At 45.9% G+C, this 25,390-nt stretch overlaps 1 protein-coding gene across 1 annotated transcript in view; it reads left to right on the top strand.

Moving 5' to 3' along the window:
• YLPM1 (YLP motif containing 1) overlaps nt 1–25,390 on the top strand; it is a gene marked incomplete in the record, with an annotated part of 1,534,972 nt that overhangs the window by 186,124 nt on the left and 1,323,458 nt on the right. Inside the window, 1 exon segment of the mRNA XM_044073602.1 lies at nt 20,068–24,575. Coding sequence (XP_043929537.1) covers nt 20,068–24,575 — 4,508 coding nt within the window.

The following is a 25,390-nucleotide window of genomic DNA, read 5'->3' as shown; positions in this document are numbered from 1 at the left end:
TTCTGCAACAGCCAACCAAGCCAAACCATCACGACAGATGCCTCAGACCTCGGTTGGGGAGCACACATGCAGGGCAAGTGCATACAAGGCCTATTGACTCAAGAACAGCTGCGCCTACACATAAATCTAAAGGAAATGCTGGCAGTAAAATTGGCAATCCAGTCATTCAGACCATTTCTCCAAGAAGGCCAGTTGATAAGGACAGACAACACCACAGTTATGTGGTACATCAACAAACAGAGGGGCACCCATTCATATCCTCTGTCGGCTGGCACTGGATCTATGGGATGTGGCCCTGACCTACAACATTCAGTTACAAGCAATCTTTGTACCAGGAAAAGAAAACATTCTAGCAGACATATTAAGCAGAACAACCACAGATGCCCACGAATGGATGCTTCATCTGGACATCTTCAAAGCCATCACAAGGAAATGGGGATTACCACAAATAGACTTGTTTGCATCTCCGGTCAATCACCAGCTAAAGAAATTCTGCACGAGGACGTACCACCCACTTGCTTGGAAGGTGGACTCCCTCTCTTTCAGTTGGAAAAACCTGACAGCATATGCATTTCCACCACTTCCTTTGATGCACAAGCTGCTTCTGAAGATCAAAGAGGACCGTCCCAGGATCATTCTGATAGCTCCAGACTGGCCAAGACAACATTGGTACCCATTGCTCAGGACAATGTCTCGGGAACAGATATGGACACTACCCCTGATCCCATTACTGTTAACACAGAACAATTACAACATCCTGCATCCAAACCTGAAAACGCTGCAGCTAACTGCTTGGAACATTACATAACAGCAATTAACCCAAACTTATCACAAAGGGTTAAAGACATAATTTTGGAGGCACGCAGACCTTCAACAAGAAAGAATTATGCTGCAAAATGGAAAAGATATTTCATTTGGAGTACTGCAAAGGGAGAAGATGTGACTCTAGTAAGCATGGCCAACATCCTCGAGTACTTGGCAGAGCTCTTCCACACAGGCCTGTCCTACTCCTCCATCAAGATACATGCATCAGCTATTTCAGCACAGTATAGCTTGGATCCTCCTGTCTTTTCTCATCCCCTGCTCAGACAATTTCTGAGAGGAATTAAAAATGTGAAACCTCCCAGAAAACCACCATTGCCAGCATGGGACTTGAACTTTGTGCTAGAGAAATTAACACTTCCTCCCTTCGAACCAGCAGCAACAGCAGAATTACAATACTTATCATGGAAGACTGCTTTTCTGCTAGCAATAACCTCAACAAGAAGGGTCTCTGAACTACAGGCACTAATGGCAGTACAACCCTTCCTTATCTTCCATCAAGATAGAGTGTCTATGAGAACAAATCCTACATTTATGCCTAAGGTGGTATCCAGAGTGTCATTAAACCAGGCTATTCACCTACCTACATTCTTCCCAAATCCACAGAACAGGGGAGAAAGGCTTTTGCATACCTTGGATGTGCATAGGCAGTTACGCTACTACCTGGACAGGACTAAGTCCAATAGAAAAACTGACCAGCTACTGGTAGCATATGCCACAGGAAAGGAAGGAAAACCAATTTCAAAACAGACAATCTCCAAATGGATAGGAAATTGCATTAGATTTTGTTACTCCTACCATGGAAAGAAAACTCCAGAAAACATCAGGCCTCACTCCACAGGAGCTACAGCCACTACCACAGCTTTCTTACGAGGAGTGGCTACCAAGGACATTATAGAGGCTGCTACTTGGACCTCCATGCATACATTTGCCAAGCATTACAATTTGCCTTTATACTCTAGATCCCGAGCAGGTTTTGCCACTGCTGTTTTGCAAGGGATCCTAGCTACACCATAATCACTACTCTTCCTCCTCCCCTTGTTTAGCTATGGTATTCTACCCATTTGTAAGGACTGCAGATGCATCCTTGAAGGACATAGTACAGTTTTGTACCTACCATAAATGTAGATGTCCGAGAGGAATGCATCTGCAGTAAGGATTACCCTCCCTCCTTCCCCTCTGAGGTACTTCTAGGGTATTTGCCAGCCTTCAGCTAGCTTGGGGGGGATCTATTATGGTGTATTTGTTTGTATATATGTACATACATGCTTATTTTTGTGTTACTTTCTGTTATTTGGAATCATTGGCATTTATCCAAATTTAGCCTTCCAGGAGGGCACCTGGCATCTGGGGCAAGAAACACTGAGGAAAATGGCGTCGGCTGATGCCTTTATACCCGAATAACTGCAGCTATGACGTCGGGTGAAGTGCGACACCAGCCGAAGCCAGACCCAGACTTTGGAATCCGGCCGACCGAAGGGCTGCCTGATGACAGGACAACCCATTTGTAAGGACTGCAGATGCATTCCTCTCGGACATCTACATTTATGGTAGGTACAAAACTGTACTTTTTCTGATAGCAATGCACATCCCTGGGAAATCAAACGTCATAGCGGACAGGCTCAGCAGAGCTATCCTCATGCTTCACGAGTGGTCTCTGAATCAGGAAGTTGTGAATCTTATTTTCCACAAATGGGGACATATTTGCCACTCCTCTCAACAAATGCCGCAGCTACTTCTCCCTACTTCCTCTTCCAGGTCATATACCTAGAGATGCTCTAGTCCACAATTGGCCTCAGGGACTCCTTTATGCTTTTCCCCTAATACCAAGACTCATACAGAAAGCAAAATTGTTGGGTTGCAAAATGATCCTCATTGCCCTATATTGGCCTCGACAGATATGGTTTCTGTTCCTGCTCCTCCACCTTCTGGATCAACCGTGGATTCTGGACCTGGTTCCAGATCTTCTGATTCACTAATCAGGCGGGTTGCACCAATCCCTTCAAACTCTCCAGCTCACCGCTCGGTTACTCCACTTCCAACCTTAACCACGCTTTCCAATATCTCCCCAGCAGTCCTTGATATTATTGTTTCCTCACACAAGTCTAATACGAGGAAAATGTATGGTAGTAAATGGAAACTGTTTTCTTACTGGGCAGACTCTAGAAATTTGGATCCTTTCTCAGCCTCAGTCTATGAAATTCTTAAATTTCTAGCACAACTCTTTCACTCTGGCGCGGCTTCCGCTACCATTAGAATACAACTAGCTGCCATTTCTAATTTTCATATCGGTATGTTTAATTCTAGCATAATGTCTCATGAGCTCTGCAAGGCCTTTGAGAGGAACATCTCTTCTTTGACTCCCAGTTAGAGATCCTCCTCTTCTTTGGGATCTCAATTTAGTTTTAGCTTCCTTAATTTTGCCTCCCTTTGAACCGGCAGCATCATGTTCCTTAAAATTTCTTTCTTGGAAGACACTTTTTCTGGTTGCTATCACTTCAGCTAGACTTGTCTCAGAACTTCAAGCACTTTGTGTTCGTCGTCCTTACCTGGTGTTTCACAAGACCGAGTTTCTCTGAGGACCAGTCCATCCTTTATTCCTAAAGTCTGCTCAGAGAACAATTTAAATCAATCCATAGATCCCCCAGTTTTCTTTCCTAATCACAGCAACAAGGCACAATACAAACTCCACCAGTTGGATGTGCACAGACAATTGTGTTTTTACCTCTATAGAACTAAGGAACTAAGAAAGTCAGACCAGTTATTTCTTTTTTATGCTTTCAACAAACAAGGCCTTCCAATTTCTAAGGTGACCTTATCCAGATGGTTATCTGATACTGTTGCCTTTATCATTTACGAAATAAAGAACTACCAGCTAAATCAAAAGGTCATTCCACTAGAGCATTAGCCACCTTTGTAGCCTTTCAGTCTAGGTTGCCCATAGACTCCATCTGTGCAGCTGCCACTTGGGCAAACCCTCACACTTTTATCTCTCATTACAAGGTGTATATGGTCTCCTGGAGCAGAGTTTCCTTTGGCTCTACTGTTCTGAAGAGTCTGTTCCAATGAACCACCCAGGATTTTAGGTGCTAGGGATGCTTTCCCAAACAGCAAGAACAAAGGCGAGATGGACAAATTAATATAAAGAAGTTATGTACCTACCATAACGTTTCATGTTAGTTGACTTCATCTCGCCTTCCTTCTTGCGTCCCTCCCTCCTTACACCTTCCTAGAGGATTGAGAGGAGTTCCTTTTGTTGTCACTGGCTGAGTATCTTTTATTACTTCACATGCCAGGTCATTTATGACTCTTTTCTTGTAAAGTGTATTGGACATTACTTATGTCTAGTGTGCGCTATCACAAATGAGATCTGGGAAGCTGACGCTGGGCATTCTGGGATAAGGGGTAGCCTCGAGCCAGTAAACAGTTCTCGAGCTATAGAAAATGGCCAAGTCGGAGCCAAGGACAAGGATCGGTTCTGAACCCAAATAGCAAGAAGGAAGGCGAGATGAAGACAGCTAACATGGATCGTTATGGTAGGTACATAACTTTTTTCCTATCATTCCTTGCCTAAGGACAGAGTTCCTTTGGTGGGCAGAGGCTTGCAGCCACAACGAGCGACTCCCTTTCTCACAACTTCTGACAACAGACGCATCAGACTATGCGTGGAGGGCTCACATGGCAGGCAAATGGAGCCCAGGACAAATTCACCTAAATGTCAATCAAAAAGAAATGTTAGCTGTACAGAATGCACGGACAGCCTTCAGTTACCTTATCCTGCCAGGACAACTCCTGATAAGGACAGACAACACCACAGTTATGTGGTACATAAACAAGAAGGGGGGGGGGAGCTCACTCCTACCCACTCTGCAGGTTAGCATTAGCTCTGTGGAACACAACCTTAAGCAACCAAGTGCACCTGCAAGCTCAATTACTGCCAGGCAAAGAAAATTCACTGGCAGACTTGAGCAGAAATCTAATGGACCCACACGAGTGGAAACTGCAACCAAACCTCATTCAAACTTCTTATACACAGGTGGGGGACACCAGAGGCGGGACTTCTTTGCGTCCCCCCCAAAACCATCAACTAAACAAATTTTGCGCCAGAATTCCCCACAACCAAGCTTAGAAAGTGGATGCCCTATTCACATGGGAAAACCTTTCAATCTATGCCTTTTCCCCTCTTCCCCTCCTTCCAAAAGTATTCCTCAAGATCAAACAGGGCAGGGACAATCCTTATTGCACCAGACTGGTCACGCCAGCATTGATACCCACTCCTACGCAGTCTGACAGCAGTGTCACCCTGGCACCTACATCAGACCCCCTCTCTGCTGTCCCAGCAGGAGGGACAGACTTTGTACCCTCAGCTGCAAACCCTGAACCAGGCAGCCTGGCTTATTTCCTGAATATATCACCAGCAACCCTCAGCAAACAGGTTGTGTCTTTTGGCTTTTCCCGGTTAGGGTTCGCCACATCGGAACTCCGGTCCGCTAATGATTGGCAGTACATTTTTGCGTGCCGAGTTGCCGGCCCTGACTCACAACCTTCAACGTAGGTACGCCCATTCACGCATGTCTCCCCACAGAAGACGCTGTAACTGAGAATTCAACAGGACAACACCTTGCGTTGAGGCGACAACTCTACCGCAGCACCACTGAATGTTATCCTTGAGGCCAGGAGGCCCAGTACTAGGAAATCCTAGTCAGAAAAGTGGAGTAGATACTGTTCTTGGAGCCAATATTAAGGGAAGGACACAGCTGTGCCCTCCTTGTCTCAAATCCTAGATTACCTAGCAGTGCTGCTCCACAAAGCTCTGTCCCTCTCATCATCAATTAAGATTCATTCCTATGCCATCTCAGCTCATTACAATACTGAGCCACCCCTCTTCTCTCTCACCCTCTGATCAAACAGTTCTTGAGAGGAGCTAACAATTTGACCCGCCAAGGAGAGCTCCCACTTCTGCCTGGGACCTTAACTTTGTACTAGGGAAGTTCACGCTTCCCCCTTTTGTTCCTGCTGCTACAGCAGAGTTAAAATTCCTCTCTTGGAAAACCGCCTTACTGCTAGCCATCACTTCAGCAAGAAGAGCGAGTTACAGGCCCTTATGGCTGTGGAACCCTTCATTATCTTCCATGTGAACATGGTTTCTCTCAGGACTAACCCATATTTTATGCCCAAGGTGGTGTCCAGTGTGGCTTTAAACCAATCCATCCATTTGCCAACCTTTTTTTTCTAATCCTCAGAATAAAGGGGAAAGGATCCTGCACTCCTTGGACGTGCACAGACAGCTTAGGTTCTACCTTGACAGGGCTAAACCTTTTAGAAAATCTGACCAGCTGCTAATCAGCTTTGCTACAGGGGTAGAGGGCAAGGCCATTTCGAAACCATTTCTAAATGGATAGCACACTACATCCATTTCTTCTACAAACACCCTGGAAAAGCTATCCCACAGGGATCAGTCCTCATTCCACTAGGGCTACCTCAACCTCTACAGCTTTTCTCAGGGGAGTCCCTACTAGGGACATCCTGGAAGCTGCAGCCTGGAGTTCTGTACGCACCTTCACCAAGCATTACCACTTGCCTATCTTTTCTAAATCCAGAGCTGGATTTGCCACAGCAGTCTTACAAGGCTTGCTAGCCAGCCCTACTACTAGACTGCCTCCACCCTTCCTCAGCTTTGGGAATCAACTCGTGTGATGACTGCAACAGTGAAACACGAAGAACATAGTACAGTTGTGTACACTTACCATAAATGTCGATGCTTGAGTGTATTCACTGTTGCAGTCCTGGTTACCCTTCCTCCAGCCCCCTGACTTTCTATACTTTCTACCTAGCCTCTCTTTTGGCCATATCTTGCAGAAATGGTATTTACTTTTTACTAGAGATGTTTCACACCATTTGATTGCTTCCTATTTTGGGGGCTCCTGACATCTAGGGCAAGAAAAACTGATGCAATGGTGTCGGCTGCATGTTTTATACCCCTGACGACCGGACGTCATGAGTGAGGCGACTGCATCGGATGCAGAAATCCTAAGACTCTGGTATTCGGGCCGACTGAGGGCTACCTGCAGGCAGATAACCCAAATGTGATGACTGCAACAGTGAATACACTTGCGCATCTACATTTATGGTAAGTGTACACAACTGTACTTTCTATTTCCAGGCTCACTGCATGAGGCTGTCTTTCCTTCAGCATTTTGAAAACTAGAGAGCTTGTGGCGCAGGTGTTTTGGCTTGGTGGGGGTTGTGATTGGTGGTGGTTGCATTCTGTTATGGCCAGTATTGCTACACTTCCCCATAGTTTTGGTTTTGTTTCCCCACAGCTGGTCATCAGTCTACATTGCTAGTCCTCTACTCATCTGCCAGACCTACTTTTAGACTTCCCCAGGCTTATTTTTACCCCTGTGTGGAGTCGATGACAAGATTAAGGATCCTGGGGCAGCATCGTGCTGCTGCTGTGGAGGGTTTTTCTTGTATGATGTAACAGATATTCTTCGTGTTTCACTGTTGCAGTCATTACATTTGGGTAATCCTGCTGGCAAGTTGCCCTCAGTCTGCGTGAATTCCAAAGTCTTGGGTCCTGCGTCGGTTGCTGTCACCCCTTCCCTGACGTCAGGGGTATAAAAGATGCAGCCGATGCCATTATCTTCAGTCTTTCTTGCCGTGCGGTGCACAAAGCAGAAACAGTTGGCAAGTGCCAGTCGGCCGACTCCTGAGATTTTCGTGTTAGAGTTTCAGATCCGAAGTCTTCATTAAAAGCTAATTACCCCGTTGGGGAAACTTTTTTCTTGCTCCAGACCGAGGTCAGAAAAAGTTAATTCCATTTCTTGTGGGAAGCAAATTACCTCATAAGGACTTTCACTCTTACTGTATTCCTTGCCTAGGCCCTGACCATGACGTTTCAAGTTGTCGGTTTTGTGCTAGATTTAACCAATGCACTAAAGTGTCAATACGATTTTGCATTAAGCTATTTTGGCCGCAGATTTAATTATACAATGTCGTCTGATAACCATCCGACTACCGGAGTTCACAAAAAGCACAAAGAAAAAGAAAAAAGACAGGCAACCGAGGTCCAAAACCGACGAAGCTTCTCCTAAGCCAGTCACTGGTTCTCAGTGAGGCGCTTTCGCAGCCTCTGACGCGAGTGTCAGGCCGCTGCTGACTCCCACGTGGAGTCGGTCAAGCTGCTGGAAACTCAAGGTATTGGAGCCTCTGAGACTATTCCCTCTGATGGGTCCGGAGCCGCTGAGCAGGCATCTGCTTCTGAGGGTGTATTCAGACCTAAACAATTATACATTAAACCGACTTCAGCATCAAAGGCAAAGACTAAACAAGTTCACCAGCCACATGGACAGGCCTCCATGCCCAAAAATTAGATGCTCAATATGGCCGAAGACTTTATTACCGTGATCAGGGGTTCCCATCCCCCTCCTGATGAGGCCTAGGCAAGAGACAGACTATGAATCTTCAGATCAGGTTTCCATTTCCTCGGATTCCTCTTCTGATCAGGAATATTATCTTCCCCCCATGAGGATTCTGATGCTGAAGAATCTATTCCTTCAGCTTCTCCTCCTGAGGACTAATCCTTTGGGGAAACCTTGCATATCATGAATTATCATTTCCACTGGGAGAGCCAAGACTTTTCAGAATCTAAAATGAGGCTCAGGGACTTCCTTCTACTACCTCAACACAGGTCTCTAGCTATTCCACCTGTGTTAGACATTGTAGATGTGTTTTCAGAGTCTAGTCTGACCCCTGACTCCTTACCTCCAGCTCCTGTTAAGCCCGACAGATACAGGGTTCCTGACTCTCATAAGTTCCTTTTCAAAAACCCTGCTGCAGACCCAGAAACTATTTCTCAGGGTCCCAAAGGGGTTAAGGCTTCCACTGCAAAAAACCCTACCCCCACTGACAGAGATTCTAGGGCACTGGATAGATGGGGGAAAAAAAGATTTACACATCTGCTACCTTGGCTATAAGGGCCTTAAATTGCCAGTTTCATATGCTCAAATATCAGCAGTATGTCATGACACTGCATAAACAGAAAATGTTGGTAAATTCTGAATGTGCAGAAAACAAAGAAATGCAGGATTTATTGCATGCAGCTGAACAAGTTGGAAAGCATACTTTTCAATGTGGTTTTGATTCTCTGGAGGCCTCCTGCAGGGCCGCTGTTACAGGTTCTGTAATTAGGAGGCACGCTTGGTTAAAGGAACAAAATCTGCCTGATCATGTCAAAGCTAAATGATTAGATGCACCATTACAGCATACCTTGTTTGGTGTTAAGGCAGAAGAGGAGTTAAAGAAAATGGAGGACAAAGCTAAACTATGCAAATGGTCGAAGATTTTTTACAAGTACAGCCACTTAGGTTTAGCAGACACTGGCCTACAAAGAATTGGTCCTTTCCAGTGTCAGACCTCAAAGGAGCAGATTCAGACGCCCTAGAAGGCAGATCACAACCGCAAGGTTAGTACAGGTCTAAGCAATCGGGCGCTTCTACCTCCAAAAGTGGAGGACAAATCACAACCATACAGGAAACAGTCCCAATGACTTCCCCCTGTCTGCACCAAGCACTTATCTACTGGCAGCATCCTTAGGGGGGAAAAATAGCGCTTTTTTCTCAAAATTGACACATTATAACCCGGGACAAATGGGTTCTAGATGTAGTGTCACAAGGTTACAAGTTTCACTTCCATACTCTGCCAACGGCAAACGGTTGGCCAGACCTGCCAAAAAAATTAATGGGCAGAAGCTCAAAAACAAGTCTCATCCCTCATGGACATGGGGGCTATTCAACAAGTGCCACAGCAAGAGCAGGGACAAGGATTTTACTCAAGACTGTTCTTGGTACCCAGAAAGGGCAAAGCATGGAGACCAATACTGGACCTATCTACTCTAAACACTTACCTGGATATACCAAAATTCAAGATGTTAACCTTGCAGCAGCTTCTGCCTATGCTGGGCAGAAAGGCTTGGCTCGTCACTTTAGACCTAATAGAGGCATACCTGCATGTTCCAATCAGACAGTCATGCAGAAGATACCTCCGATTCAAGGCTGGTTCAAAGCATTACCAATTCTCTGCACTGCCCTTTGGCTTATCTACTGCACCCAGGGTCTTCACAAAGTGCTTGGCACCAGTAATTGCTTTCTGCAGACAAAGAGGAATACAAATATATCCTTACTTGGACGACTGCTTCATATAAGCAGAGAACAAGAACATTCTGTTACAGCATCTGGCGTTTGTGAAAAGACTTAACATGCCTAGGGTACACAGTCAACGAAAATAAATCAAAACTAGTACCCTCTCAAGAGATAATATTCCTGGGTGCAAGCTTAAATACAACTGCCCAGATGGCTTATCTCACGCCAGACAAACAAAGGCAACTGACTACCTATTTCAAGGAAATGACAACAAAGGCCCAGTTATCTGCAAGGAAAATTCTGCAGTCTTTGGGCTTCATGGCATCCTGCATCCTACTAATTCCATTTGCAAGACTGCATATGAGGAAACTTCAGTGGTACCTAAAAAGTGTCTGGACACAACATTGCCACAGCCTGGAAACAATGATTACTCTCATTCCCTGCCTGCAACAGGAGTTTCGATGGTGGGCAAAGACTTAGTCACCAAAACAAGGGACAGCCATTCTCATTACCCCCAGGCAGAACCTAACAACGGATGCATCAGATTGTCTGGGGGGCCCACATGGCAGGAAGAGGCATTCAGGGCATCTGGTCCACAAATCAAATGCATCTACATATCAGTCAAAAAGAGATGCTAGCTGTTCAAAATGCCCGGACAGCCTTCAAGGACCTAATTCATCAGGGACAACAGCTGATAGACAATACCACGGTCATGTGGTACATAAGCAGGGGGGCATGCATTCTTATCCCCTTTGTAGACTAGCCATTGCTTTATGGGACACAGCATTGACTTACCAAGTTCATCTGCAGGCACAATTCCTGCTAGGAAAGGGTAATACTCTGGCAGACGAGCTAAGCAGAAACCTCATGGATCCCCATGAGTGGCACCTGTATCCACAGGGCTTCAGCATGATAGCAAAGAAATGGGGACGCCTGGACATCTGTTTGCCTCCCCTCGCAACCATCAACTAAAAAGATTCTATACAAGGACTTATCACAGACAAGCATGGAAAGTTGGACGCCTTATCTTTCAGTTGGAAAAACCTATCCTTATATGCCTCTCCTCCCCAAGGTACTCCTAAAGGTGAAACAGGAAAAAACAAAAATGATTCTAATTGCCCCAGACTGGCCCCGCCAGTACTGGTATCCGATCTTAAGGAACTTGTCTCAATGCCCAGCCTGGACCTTACCTCAAATACCTCATCTGCTGCCCCAACAAAACAATCAGATTCTGCACAGCCAACTCAGGACTCTAAACCTGGCAGCATGGCGGATAATGTAGCCATCCAAAGCACACCTCTCAGTAAAGCTATGATGGATGTCATTTTGGAAGCCAGAAGGCCTAGTACTAGAAAATCCTATGCTGGAAAATGGAAGAGATTTTGTGCTTGGAACCAAGCTCAAGGAACCGACACAGCTGTACCAAATATTCCTCAGATTTTGCAATACTTAACTGAGATGCTGGACAAAGGCCTATCTCTTTCTTCAATTAAAACTCATGCCTCTGCCATTTCGGCTCATTACAATACAGAGCCACCACTCTTTTTTTCTCATCCTTTATTAAGGCAGTACCTCAGAGGAGCCAAAAATTTAAGTCCTCCAAGGAGATCACCAATACCAGCATGGGACATTAATTATGTCTTGGAAAAACTTACCCTACCTCCTTTTGAGCCTGCTGCAACTGCGGATATAAAGTTTTTATCTTGGAAAACAGCTCTGCTCCTAGCAGTAACTTCTGCAAGACGGGTGTCAGCTACAGGATCTCATGGCTGTGGAACCTTTTATCATTTTTTTATCCAGACAGGGTCTCTCTAAGGACAAACCCTATATTGGATGCCTAAGGTGGTGTCCAGTGTAGTCGTATACCAAACTATTCATTTGCCAACTTTTTATCCAAAACCACAGAGCAAGGGGGAGAAAATTCTGCATTCTTTGGACATGCACAGACAACTTAGATTATATTTGGACAAAACTGAAGTTTTCAGAAAAACAGAACAATTACTAGTGGCATAATGCTGCAGGATCACAAGGAAAGGCTATCTCCAAGCAGACTGTTTCAAAGTGGATAGGTCACTGCATTCATTTCTCCTACTCTCAGCGTGGCATGCCAGTGTCTAAGGGCAATAGGCCACATTCAACCAGAGCTGCAGCCACGTCTGCAGCCTTTCTCAGGGGAGTACCAACCAAAGACATTTTAGAGGCTGCTACTTGAGTTCAGTGCACACCTTTACAAAACATTACATTCTGTCACTTTACAACTTATGTGGTGTATTTGCTTGTAGATGAAGGTAAAGTTTATTTTGGTGCATGTATGTTTTATAGATATATCTAGCGTACCCTTTTGGGGGCACCTGGCATCTGGGGCAAGAAAAACTGAAGAAAATGGCGGCTGCATCTTTAATACCCCTGACGACCTGACATCAGGGCATGGGCGACGACCAACGCAGGACCCAAGACTTTGGAATTCAGGCCAACTGAGGGCAACCTGCCAGCAGGATTACCCAAATGTATTGACTGCAACAGTGAATACACTCTAACATCTACATTTATGCTAAGTGTACACAGCTGTACTTTTCTTTTCTTACACACACTTATTCTGTCTTTGGGATAGGTGTGTAGTGGTGGTTGCTGGCCTTTCACTCCTGTCTCCACAATGATTCAGTGACTGCTGCCATCGACAGCACCCCTTGTTGGGTGTCCCAAGCCTGTGATGATCTGGCATGAGGAATGTGCTAGAGCGTATGGCTCCTTCCCTAGGATAGGTACTTGTCCTCCCACGACAGTACCTTAGATGCTCGAGACAGTAATCTAAAGGTCATCTGGGCTGTAGTCACTGCTAAGTTTCCACCTCATAGTTTTTTTTTTTTTATTATTATTCCTTGAGAATTTTTCAAGTTCTCTTGCACTTGTTTCCTGTGAAGAGTTTAGTCTTGTCCCTGAGCAGCCAGGCGCTGTCCTGAACTCTGGTGCTGATTCCACAATCCTTTTTTGATAACTTCCATTGGTAAATGTCTGCAGTGCCTGCCAGCTTATATTGGGGGGGATGTCAATCTTTGAGTGGAACCCAGACAACCTTGGATCAGTTAGTGGACAAAATACTGGAAGAGCTGGTTGTGGATTGTGGAAATGAGATCAGTAGGGGCTTACTCTTGAGTGGAGGAAGCCAGATTGTTTGAGTGCAGTATTCAGACCTAGTAGTGGATGGTTGATGCAGTCTAAACAGCTAAAACTCTGAAAACAACCATCTGTCATTTGATGCTTGTCATTGTAATCGGCATGTGGCAGTGGGTGCTCATTAAGGAGTTAGTACTGATGTTCATCGTGCGTACAGCTGCAGTCATAACAGATGGGTTTTCTTGCCGTCAGTCGGGTCCTCGGTCGGGCGAATTCCAAAGTCTAGGACCGGCGTCGGTTGTCGTCGCTTCTTCCCTGATGTCAGTGCGACAGGGGTATAAAAGAACCAGCCGACGCCATTTTCTTCAGTCTTTCTTGCCGCGCGGTGCCCGAAGCAGAAGCAGTTCGCAAGTGCCGGTTGGCCAGCTCCTGAGATTACGAATATTTTTCAACCGAAGACTTCTTGAAAGCGAAGTACCCCGTTGGGGAAACTTTTCTTGCCTCAGACCGATGTCAGACAAGGTTAATAATTGCATTTCATGTGGGAAGCAAATACCGCATAAGGATTTCCATTCCCTCTGTATTCCTTGCTTAGGCCCAGACCACGACGTCTCGGCCTGTCGTTTTTGTGCTACATTCAACAGATGCACTATTAAGCGTCTGGCAGAGTTCGCCCAACACTATTTTGGCAAAAAGTTTAATTACAACATGTCGTCGGATACTCAGACTCCAATTTTGAGTAAACGACGTAAAGATAAGGACCGACATACGAGGTCCGCGACTTCTACCGACACCACGCTAAAGCCGACTACATGTGCTCCGGTTCTCAGCGAGGCGCCTACGCAGCCCCTGACTACCGATGATACTTCATTAGCGGTGTCTTCCGTGCCCGAGGTCGCAGGCTCTTCGGCCCACACCCCGACTACAGATACCGAAGTCACACTTGGCGGGGAAACTCAGAGTTCAGACAGGCCTGCCACCTCTCAAGGTGTCTTCAGGCCGCCTTCTTCCTATTCCATTAAGGCTTACACTAAATCTAAAGCAGCCATGCATTCTAAAAGACAAGCTCCACAGGGCCCCTCTCAAGGCCCCATGCCTAAAAAGCAGATGCTCAAAATGGCTGAGGATTTGATTACACTTATCAGGGATTCTCAACCCCCCTCGGACAAAAGGCCCAGAGTGGAGGAAGAATACCCTTCCTCGGACCAGGCCTCCATTACTTCAGAACATTATGAGGACCAGGAACATTCTTACTCCCCTTTCGAAGATTCTGATGCAGAGGAGTCCATTCCCTCTGTCCCCCGAGGATTACTCTTTTGGGGAAACCTTGCATACCTTGAGGGAACACTTCCACTGGGAAGGCCAAGACTCCAAGAAAAGGCTCCGGGATTTCCTCTTGCTCCCTCGGCACAGGCCTCTGGTTATACCTCCTGTCTTAGACATACTAGATGATGTGTATTCAGAGGCCAGCCTTAACCCAGATTCTTTACCTCCAGCTCCAGTCAAGCCTGACTGGTATTACCGGGTTCCTGATTCACACCAATTCCTATACAAAAGCCATGCGGCTGACCCAGAAACTATTTCACAGGGTCTCAAGGGAATTAAGGCCTCCACTGCCAAAAATCCATTACCTTCAGAGAGAGATTCCAGAGCTTTAGAAAGGTGGGGGAAAAAGGTATACACCTCTGCCACTTTAACCATGAGGGCATTAAACTGTCAGTTCAACAGTTTTTGTTATCTCAGTTGAAAAGCAAAATGTCACAATCTGAACAACCAGACTTTGGAGTTGCAGGATTTGTTGCATAGTGCAGAGCAAGTGGGTAAGCATACCTTGCAATGTGGTTTTGATGCTTTAGAGGCCTCTTGTAGAGCTGCTGTTAAAGGATCAGTCATACGTAGACATGCTTGGCTCAAAGAGCAAACCTTACCAGATCATATCAAAGCTAAATTATTAGATGCACCTCTTCAAAAAGATGTATTGTTTGGTGTTAAAGCGGAGGAGGTATTAAAGAAAATGGAGGAAAAGGCAAAATCAATGCAAACAGTGAAAGATTTCCTACAGGTACAACCGCCATGTTTCAGTAGAAATTGGCCTTCAAAAAATTGGTCCTTTCCAGCCACGGACAGACCTCAAAGAGGTAGATACAGGTGCCCGAGAGGTAGAGGGCAATCTCAAGGATCATTTAGAGGCAGACAATGGCAAACACCTACACCAAGAGGGGGTGAGGATAGTTCACAGCCATTCAGAAGGCAGACCCAATGACTTTCCCCTTTGCATGCCAAGCAAGGCTCAAATGGCAGCACCTTTAGGCGGAAAACTGTCATTTTCAAAAAATTGGCATATTGTCACAAAAGACAAATGGATCCTGGACATTATAGACAGAGGCTACAGATTCCACTTTCACACCCTTCCAAAAATGAGAGGCATGCCAAACCTGCCACACAATCAAAGGGCAGAGGCACAAAAACAAATTTCAGATCTCATGGACATGAAAGCTATTCAAGAGGTACCTGCACAAGAACAGGGTCAAGGTTTTTATTCCAGACTATTCCTGGTACCAAGGAAGGGCAAAGATTGGAGACCTATTTTGGCCCTATCCATCCTAAACACATATTTACTCGTACCAAAGTTCAAGATGCTCACATTACAGCAGCTTTTTCCCATGCTGGGCAAGGAGTCATGGCTGGTAACATTGGACCTCAAGGAGGCATACCTGCATGTCCCAATCAGACAAGATTGCAGAAGATACCTCAGATTTCTTGCAGGTTCATCCCATTATCAATTCTCTGCATTGCCCTTTGGCTTATCTACTGCACCCAGAGTGTTCACGAAATGCCTGGCATCAGTAATTGCCTTCTGCAGACTTCAAGGGATGCAAATATACCCATATCTGGACGACTGCCTGATCCAAGCGGACAGCAAACGCACTCTTCTGAAACACCTGGCGTTTGTAATAATGTTGTTGAAATCTCTGGGATACACAGTCATCAAAAAGAAGTCAAGACTAATACCCTCTCAAAAAATAATTTTCCTGGGTGCCAGCTTGGATACAAACACCCAGATGGCCTACCTCACGCCAGAGAAACAAGGGCAATTAACTCAGTACTTCAGAAAACTGGCAACCTTCACCAGGCTGACTGCAAGGAAAATCCTGCAGGCTCTGGGATTCATGATATCTTGAATCCTGCTAATCCCATGTGCAAAGCTGCATATGAGGAAACTTCAATGGTACCTAAAAAACGTATGGTCTCAACACAGCCACAGTTTGGAAGCAATCATACCACTAATTCCATGTCTTCAAAAGGGATTTCTGTGGTGGGCTCAAGCATGCCAAAGAAACATAGGTCTCCCATTCTGCAAGCCTCAAGCAAATCAAGTCATCACAACAGACGCCTCGGACTACGCTGGGGCGCACACATGACAGATTGGTGCATTCAGGGCAAATGGTCACAAAAAGAAAAGCACCTACACATCAGTCAAAAGGAAATGCTAGCAGTAATAAATGCTATTATGGCTTTCAAAGACCTACTGCATCCAGGACAGCTATTGATAAGAACAGACAACACCACAGTGATGTGGTACATAAACAAATAGGGAGGAACTCATTCATATCCCCTGTGCAGACTAGCCATGTCCCTTTGAAACACGGCTCTGGAATTGCAAATCCAACTTCAAGCACAATTCCTGCCAGGAAAGGAAAACACACTGGCAGACAACCTGAGCAGAAATATGACAGATCCACACGAATGGAAGTTGCATCCTTAAGTTTTTACAATGATAATTCAAGCATGGGGAAGGCCAGACATAGATCTCTTTGCCACCCACAGAAATTACCAATTGACAAAATTCTGCTCAAGGACCTTTCATCCACAGGCCTGGAAAGTGGATGCACTCTCTCTGTTGGACAACAATGACTGTTTATGCCTTTCCACCTCTTCCACTGCTGGCCAAAGTTCTATTAAAAGCCAGAGCAGACAGACCAAATATGATTCTCATTGCCCCAGACTGGCCAAGACAACAATGGTACCCACTCCTGAGGAGCCTGACTCATTCCCCACCATGGATCCTGCCTCTAATGCCTCTTCTATTGACTCAGCACAACTTCAAAACTCTTCACAGTCAGCTGAAAACACTCAATCTAGCCGCATGGAGGATTCCTTAAATTCACAGCAGACCTTACTGTCCAAGGAGGTGCAGGATGTCATTTTGGAGGCCAAAAGGCCTTCTACTAGAAAAGCCTACTCCGTAAAATGGAAACGGTTTTGTGTCTGGAATCAGAAAAAGGGTCAGAATCCTGGAATACTGAATTTACCTCAAATACTACAGTACCTAGCCGAGCTGCTAAGCAGTGGACTTTCATTCTCCTCCATCAAAATCCATGCCTCAGCCATTTCTGCAGAGTACAACACTGATCATTCTTTATTCTTTCACCCTCTCTTAAGACAGTTCCTCAGAGGGGCTAAGAATATAAAACCCCCAAGGAAGCAACCAGTACCTGCTTGGGACCTCAATTTCTTTCTAGAAAAACTAACCCTGCCTCCTTTTGAGCCAGTTGCTTCAACAGATCTGCAATATTTGTCATGGAAAACAGCCTTCCTTCTAGCTATCACCTCAGCGCGCAGGGTTTCGGAACTACAAGCCCTCATGGCTGTGCAGCCTTTTCATCATTTTCCATCAGGACAGTTTCCTTACGAACCAATCCTTCATTTATGCCAAAGGTAGTATCCAGGGAAGCCTTGAATCAGGCTATCCACTTACCTACCTTTTACCCTAATCCACAAAACAAAGGGGGAGAGGCTACTACATTCCTTGGACATTCACAGACAGCTCCGTTATTATTTGGACAGAACAAAGCCTTTCAGAAAATCAGAGCAACTCTGTGTCCTATGCTACAGGTGCTCAAGGGAAGCCTATTTCCAAACAGACAATCTCAAAATGGATAGCCCACTGCATACGCTTTTGTTGCTCTTCATGGTAAAACTGTACCTACAGGCATCAGATCTCACTCCACAAGGGCCACAGCTACCTCTGCAGCTTTCCTCAGGGGTGTTCCTACCAAAGATATATTTTGGAAGCAGCCACTTGGAGTTCTGTACATACTTTCTCCAAACACTATCACCTACCGTTATACTCCAAAACTAGAGCGGGCTTTGCCACTGCAGTCTTGCAGAGCATCCTGGCTCCACCTAGTTCCACTTAGTGCCTACCACCCCTTTATTCGCTTTGGGATTCTACCCATCTGTTATTACTGCAGCTGTATGCACGATGAACATAGTACAGTTTTGTACCTACCATAAATGTAGATGTTCGAGTGCTAATACAGCTGCAGTCCAGGTTTCCTTCCCCTCTTGGGACAGGCCTTATGGCTAACACCTCTTCATGCAACCTCATTGGGGTATTCTTTTATGGTGTATTTGCTTGCAACTACTGTTTATTGATTATGTTGCATTTGTTTTATTACATAAATTTATGTTTTGCCTTCCTTCTGGGGGCACCCGACATCCGGGGCAAGAAAAACTGAAGAAAATGGCGTAGGCTGGTTCTTTTATACCCCTGTCGCACTGATGTCCGGGAAGAAGCGACAACATCCGACGCCGGACCTAGACTTTGGAATTCAGCCGACCGAGGACCCGCCTGATGGCAGGAAAACCCATCTGTTATGACAGCAGCTGTATTGGCACTCTAACATCTACATTTATGGTAGGTACAAAACTGTACTTTTTAGCTGCTACAAGAGTAACCGGGAGCCCTGTCCACCACAAAAACCTAATGGCTGTTTTTAGTAAGTGGAGAAGATGAGGTATGAGAAGAAGATTTGGGGTGGGGAGGTGTTATCTTGAAGACAAATAGCTCTCATCTTAGTTGCATCAAGGTTGATGAAAATTTGCTGAGGAAGACAGTGGGCCCTTTCCTTAAATGACCTTGGCAGTGGTGGTAATGTGAATGATCTCCCTCTGGCTGCAAGTCCTCCCTCCACCACACCGCATGCAAATTAATTGTGTTTGTTAAGAGTATTGCCTTTTGTTTGCAGTTGAGTGTGAATTTGATTGCTTTGTTTTCTTAAGATTGTGGTGTGGTTCGCTTTCGTCTATGAAAGTCAGTTATGAACAAGTGTAACTGAAAAAGGTATTCTGGTTCCGTTATAGCATATTTTAACACTTCATAGGTTGATATTACTACAAATGAAGCAAGGGCAGCCTGTTGAGCAGTAGAGAAAGACATGAAACAGTTAAGGTCCTTTTTCTTTGTCACCTGTAGGAGTGAACATCTGAAGGCAAGAGGCAGTCAAAAGTACAGCTGTCAGATTTATCATTGTGAGTTTTGTCTGGCAGCTGGAGGATAGTTTGTCGCTGGATTTGATGTGGGAGCTTGAAAAGGGTAGAGATTTGTAGAAAGGTGGCGATGCTTCCAATTGCTTTGAATTGGTAGCAGCCGTCTTCTGTCTTAAGTGCATTGAAAGCCTTGAAAGCCTCCCTGGTGATTTTCTGTATGCTTTATTATGTTAAGAATTGAAGTCCTACACTTCTTTCTTGGGTTCACTTAATTTCTTATTGCCTGCCTGTGAGCCTATCCATGTTTTCAGTGTCTGGCTGACATAGAAGCTAATCTTGGACTGTGTTCCAGCTTATTGAAATGTACCCCCCCCCCCCCATTTTCAGTTCATTTTTATTGATACTCTGTCCATCATTTTCCATTGCTACCAACCTGTGATTGTTTGTTTTGTTTCTTGCTGTCCTTTTCAACTGCCTCCTTTTCCTACCATTTTTTTCTGTTATGCTGATCTGATTTTCTCTTTATTCATGGGTGTAATTTTAGTAATGTGCTATTTTTGTTAATGGAAGCTTTAGTTCTGAGTATGTGCAGGTAGGTTGCAGCATTGCAAAATACATTTTTTGCAAAGAAATTCTGAAAATTGTTTGCAGTGCTATTTTTATAGTAAAGAGAATGCATTTATAATATATTGATGCATGTGTTTTTTTTATTTAGACCATGTCTGTAGACATACAGCTGAGACATTTTGAGATGGCACAGCAGCAGTTCCTGCCTCTCCATCAGCAGTGGGAGCGCCAGTTTCAACTTTGGCTTGACCAGTTTCAGACATACCCTCATAAGGACCAACTGCAGGAGTATGAAAAGCAGTGGAAACAGTGGAAGGAGCAGATAACTGCCACTAAAGCTTATCTACAAGAAAGAGTAGACACACTTCGTACAGCACAGCATCAGTATGTGAGTAACCAGTACACAGCAAACGTGCCTCCAGTTCCTCCTCCGTATATTCCTTTCTTGCAGCCTCCTTTGCCCGGAATTGCCATGCCACCTGTTGCTCCTCCTCCTTTGCCTCCTGTACCTCCAGTGCCTCCCTTGAATGAACCTCCACCACCTCCACTACCTCCTAAACCCCAGGAAGCATCAGTTTCAGCTGGTACTTTGGAACATGACAAAAGTTTACCTGCGCAGCAAGGGTCTGTTAGCAGTGGCTTCTTTGAACAAGGTAGCATGGATTCTTTTGATAAGAGGGCTACAGTTTTGCCTCCTGTTGCTTCAAGTGCTACAGAGAGCTACACAACATCACCTTCCTTGAGCAGTGCAAGTATGAGACCTTCTGCAGATGTTAACTTGGATGGCACAGGAGTGCAAACTATACCAGAGACTTCTATGGGCTATTCTGGCTTAAGGCCCACAGAAGAGCCAGTTTTCAACAGTTCTGCAAAGGGGAGTAATACTGAACCACCTGTGGGTTTTCCAGAGATGAAACAAACGCCGGAGTCTGTTGTTGGTGCAGGAATACGACATGGAAGTGTTCCACCAGTAGGTTTTGGTGAAATGAAACCCCCTTTAGAATCACCTGTAGGCAATACAGGGTTGAGGCAAGAAAGAGTGTCACCCATTATCTCTGCTGAAACTGGACTTATTCCAGGTGTGTCCGTAGGCAATACAGGAGTGAGTCATGGACCTGAACCTCCCAGGGGCTATTCTGAAGTAAAGCATACTCCAGAACTTGCCGTGAACTCTTCAGGAAGCAAACCTGGCCCTGAACCTCCATTAGGATATCCTGAAATGAGACCTGCTCCAGAACCACCTGTAGGCAGCACAGCAGTTGGGCGTGGTCCAGAACCCCCACTGGGGTTTTCTGACATGAGAGGTACACCAGAACAGACCATAAATGTTGGAGGAATAAGACGTGGTCCAGAACCCCCATTCGTTTTTTCTGAAATGAGGAATTCTTCAGAACCACCAGTGGGTAGTTTTGGAATGAGGCATGGTCCAGATCTTTCTTCAGACTATAAGAGACACATTTCAGAACCACCCATGAGCTATCCTGATAGGAGACCTACACCAGAACCACAAATGGGCATGAGACGTGGTCCAGAAACCCCCCTTGGATTTTCTGATAGGCAACATACTCCAGAGCCAGGTATGGGCAGTGCAGGAATGAGGCGTGGCCCAGAGCCTTCCATGGGTTATTCTGATAGGCAGCATACACCAGATTCCAGTATGGGTAGTGTAGGAATGAAGCATGGTCCAGAGCCTCACATGGGTTTTTCTGATAGGCAACATACTCCAGAACCGGCCATGGGCAGTAGTGGCATTAGACGTGGACCCGAACCTTACAGGGGGTTTTCTGACAGACATCACACTCCCGAGCCTCCCATGGGCAGTGGTATGAGACATGGCCCAGAACCTCCCAGAGCCTTTTCTGATAGGCAGCATACTCCAGAGCCCACCATGGACAATACAGGGATGAGACGTGGTCCTGATCCCCCTTGGGCATTCTCTGATAGACAACATACTCCAGAGCCAGCTGTGGGTGGAGCAGGTATGAGACGTGGTTCAGAACCTCCCAGGGGCTATCCTGATAGACAGCGTAGTCCAGAACCAGGCATGGGTGGTCCAGGAATGAGACATGGCCTTGAACCTACAAGAGGTTTTCCTGATAGACAGCATAGTCCAGAGCCAGGCATGGGTGGTCCTGGAATGAGACATGGTCCTGAACCTGCAAGAGGTTTTCCTGATAGACCGCATACTCCAGAGCCAATGATGGGTGGTCCAGGAATGAGACGTGGTCCAGAACCTCCCAGGGGCTTTTCTGATAGGCAGCATACTCCAGAGCCACCAGTGGGTGGTCCAGGAATGAGACGTGGTCCAGAACCTCACTTGGACTTTTCAGATAGAAGACATGGGCCAGAACCAGGAGTGGGTGGTTCAGATAGAAGACATGGGCCAGAACCAGGAATGGGTGGTTCAGATAGACGACATGGGCCAGAACCAGGAATGGGTGGTTCAGATAGAAGACATGGGCCAGAACCAGGAATGGGTGGTCCAGGAATGAGACATGGGCCAGAACCAGGAATGGGTGGTCCGGGAATGAGACATGGGCCCGAACCAGGAATGGGTGGTCCGGGAATGAGACATGGGCCAGAGCCAGGAATGGGTGGTCCTGGAATGAGACATGGGCCAGAGCCAGGAATGGGTGGTCCGGGAATGAGACATGGGCCAGAACCACCAATGGGTAGTACAGGAATGAGACATGGTCCTGAACCTCCTATGGGCTTTCCTGATAGGCGACGTTCTCCAGAACCATTTATGAGTGGTCCAGGAATGAGACATGGGCCAGAACCTTCTATGGGTTTTCCTGATAGGCGACGTTCTCCAGAACCATTTATGGGTGGACCAGGAATGAGACATGGGCCAGAACCTCCTATGGGCTTTCCTGATAGGCGACGTTCTCCAGAACCATTTATGGGTGGTCCAGGAATGAGGCATGGTCCAGAACCTACCATGGGCTTTTCTGATGGGCGACGTTCTCCAGAGCCCTTTATGGGTGGTCCGGGAATGAGGCATGGTCCAGACCCTCCTATAGGCCGTCCTGGAATGAGACATGGTCCAGAATCTTCCTTGGGCTTTCCTGATAGGCGGCGTTCTCCAGAGCCATTCATGGGTGGTCCGGGAATGAGACATGGTCCAGAACAACCTCCTATAGGCTTTTCTGATAGACGGCGTTCTCCAGAGCCTTTTGTGGGTGGTCCAGGAATAAGACGTGGTCCAGAGCCTCCCATGGGTTTTTCTGATAGGCGACAATCTCCAGAGCCTTTTATGGGTGGTCCAGGAATGAGACGTTGCCCTGATCCACCTATGGGTTTCCCTGATAGGCGACGTTCTCCAGAACCATTTATGGGTGGTCAGGGAATGAGACATGGTCCGGAACCTCCTATGAGCTTTTCTGATAGGCGACGTTCTCCTGAACCTTTCATGGGTGGCCCGGGAATGAGACATGGTCCAGAACCACCCATGGGCTTTTCTGATAGGAGACGTTCTCCTGAGCCTTTCATGGGTGGTCCAGGAATGAGACATGGTCCCGAACCTCCTATGGGCTTTCCTGATAGGCGGCGTTCTCCAGAGCCATTCATGGGTGGTCCAGGAATGAGGCATGGTCCGGAACCTCTTATGGGCTTTCAAGATAGAAGGCGCACTCCAGAACCTCCCATGGGTGGTCCAGGAATGAGACATGGCCCAGAGCCAGTTAGGGGCTTTCAGGATAGGAGACTAACCCCAGATCCAGTAGTAGGCAATACAGGAATTAGGCATGGATCAGAACCTTCTATGGGTTTTCCTGATAGGAGACATACTCCAGAGCCAGCCATGGGTGCTTCAGGTATGAGACGTTCCTCTGAAACAGGCATGCGTAATGCAGGAATGAGACATGATGTAGAACTGCCTTTGGATGATCCAGGTATGAGACACCCTATAGAACCACCTCTTGGTAGTTCTGATTTAAGACCCAATAAAGAACCATTAAGCGGTCCAGGAGCAAGGTATGCCTCAGAGCCACTGCTTGGCAGTTCAGAAAGGAAACGTAATGCAGAGCCAATGATTGGTAACAGAGGAATGAGAGATGCCTCTGACACATCCATGGAGTATGGAAGGAGAAGTTTACTGCCACCACCTGATCCTGACAAAAATAGTCCTGGTGAACTAACTTCGGGTTATAGTGGAATGAAACATGCAGGAGAAACGGCCATGAGTGGTAGAGGAATGAAACATTCTGCAGAACCTCCTGCTGACTTTGGACGAAGAAGCTTATTACAGCCACCAGAACAAGTCAGAGGTGGTATTGGAAACAGAGGTCTTTTGCCAACTCCAGAGCTAGCCAAAACCACTGCAGGACCTCGGCCTCTCTTAGCATCTGAAACTGACCTAGATAAAGGATTGAGGCCTCTGATGTCACCCCAGCCATTGATGAGCAGTTCAGGAATTAAACCTCTTATGTCTGAATCACACGTGGGTGGTATAGGTAATAAAGCTCTCTTACCATTCTCTGATTCTGCTAAAGGCAACACAGGATTTCGTTCCCTTGTGCCTCCGGAACCATTGTTGGGCAGTTCAGGACCTAAGCCTCTATTACCAGAACAAGAAGTGGGTCGTCCAGGACCTAAACCTCTCCTGCCTGAACTAGAAGTGGGTCGTCCTTCATTTGAGAGTCAAAGAATATCAAGGTGGGACTTTTTCACATTATTTCTTGAAGTAATTGTGTATGTTTAAGAACCATAACAATGCTATATAAGGAAAAGTGTTTGCTTATTTTTAATGTTTTTCTTTGCGTAGATGTTTTCAGGTGTAGCCTGGGTGCTGAAAAAGTCCTGTGGTAACCACACTTTGCTGTTTGAAACTTTTAGATTTTCTTGAAATGGGCCCACTGGGATCAGTGCTGTCCCCCAATTAACAAATTCCAGATAAAATAAAGGGATGTAGTAACACTCCATCCTCTGACAGTTTTATCTCAAAGGTTGCTTCTCCCTGAAGTACCACTTTTGTTTACTGTTCAATACTTTGTTTCTCCCTACCGTAAGTTAAGGTCTCACCATGTTTGCCTCTACATGTCACTTGACGCATTTTAGATGAATGGTAAGGATTGCTGATTTAATATAAGCGCTTAGTACTGTATGAACTGCATTTTAAAGGTTTTGGACCTCCGCTGTAGTGCACAGGCCATATCCTGCATGACCGGTATTCTTCAGGTATTCTTCAGATATGTTTTAAGAGGAGTAGGAACCATGCTATCTTCCATGTATTTATATTTGCTGCATGTGAAATCAGAAACTCGTTTAACTGGTATCGTCTGAACGAACTTGAAGGCTGCAGTAAGTACCCCCCCCCCCTTTTTATGTGACGTCTTGTGTGGTCTTGGTTTTGCTTGTGGATTACAGATCTTTTCGAAATGGTGACATATTTGGGAAAGAACACAAACATTTGTGCTTGTAGCACACAGATGCTGTGGCATAACTTTGTCTGTCTTCTGCCTTGGTTCTAT

This window comes from Protopterus annectens, chromosome 6.part0 (genome assembly GCF_019279795.1).
Source record: "Protopterus annectens isolate FY-2018-M chromosome 6.part0, PAN1.0, whole genome shotgun sequence".
In the NCBI taxonomy this organism is placed as follows: Eukaryota; Metazoa; Chordata; order Ceratodontiformes; family Protopteridae; genus Protopterus; species Protopterus annectens.
Note: the sequence above shows the minus strand (reverse complement) of the source record. Positions and strands in the feature narration are given on the sequence as shown.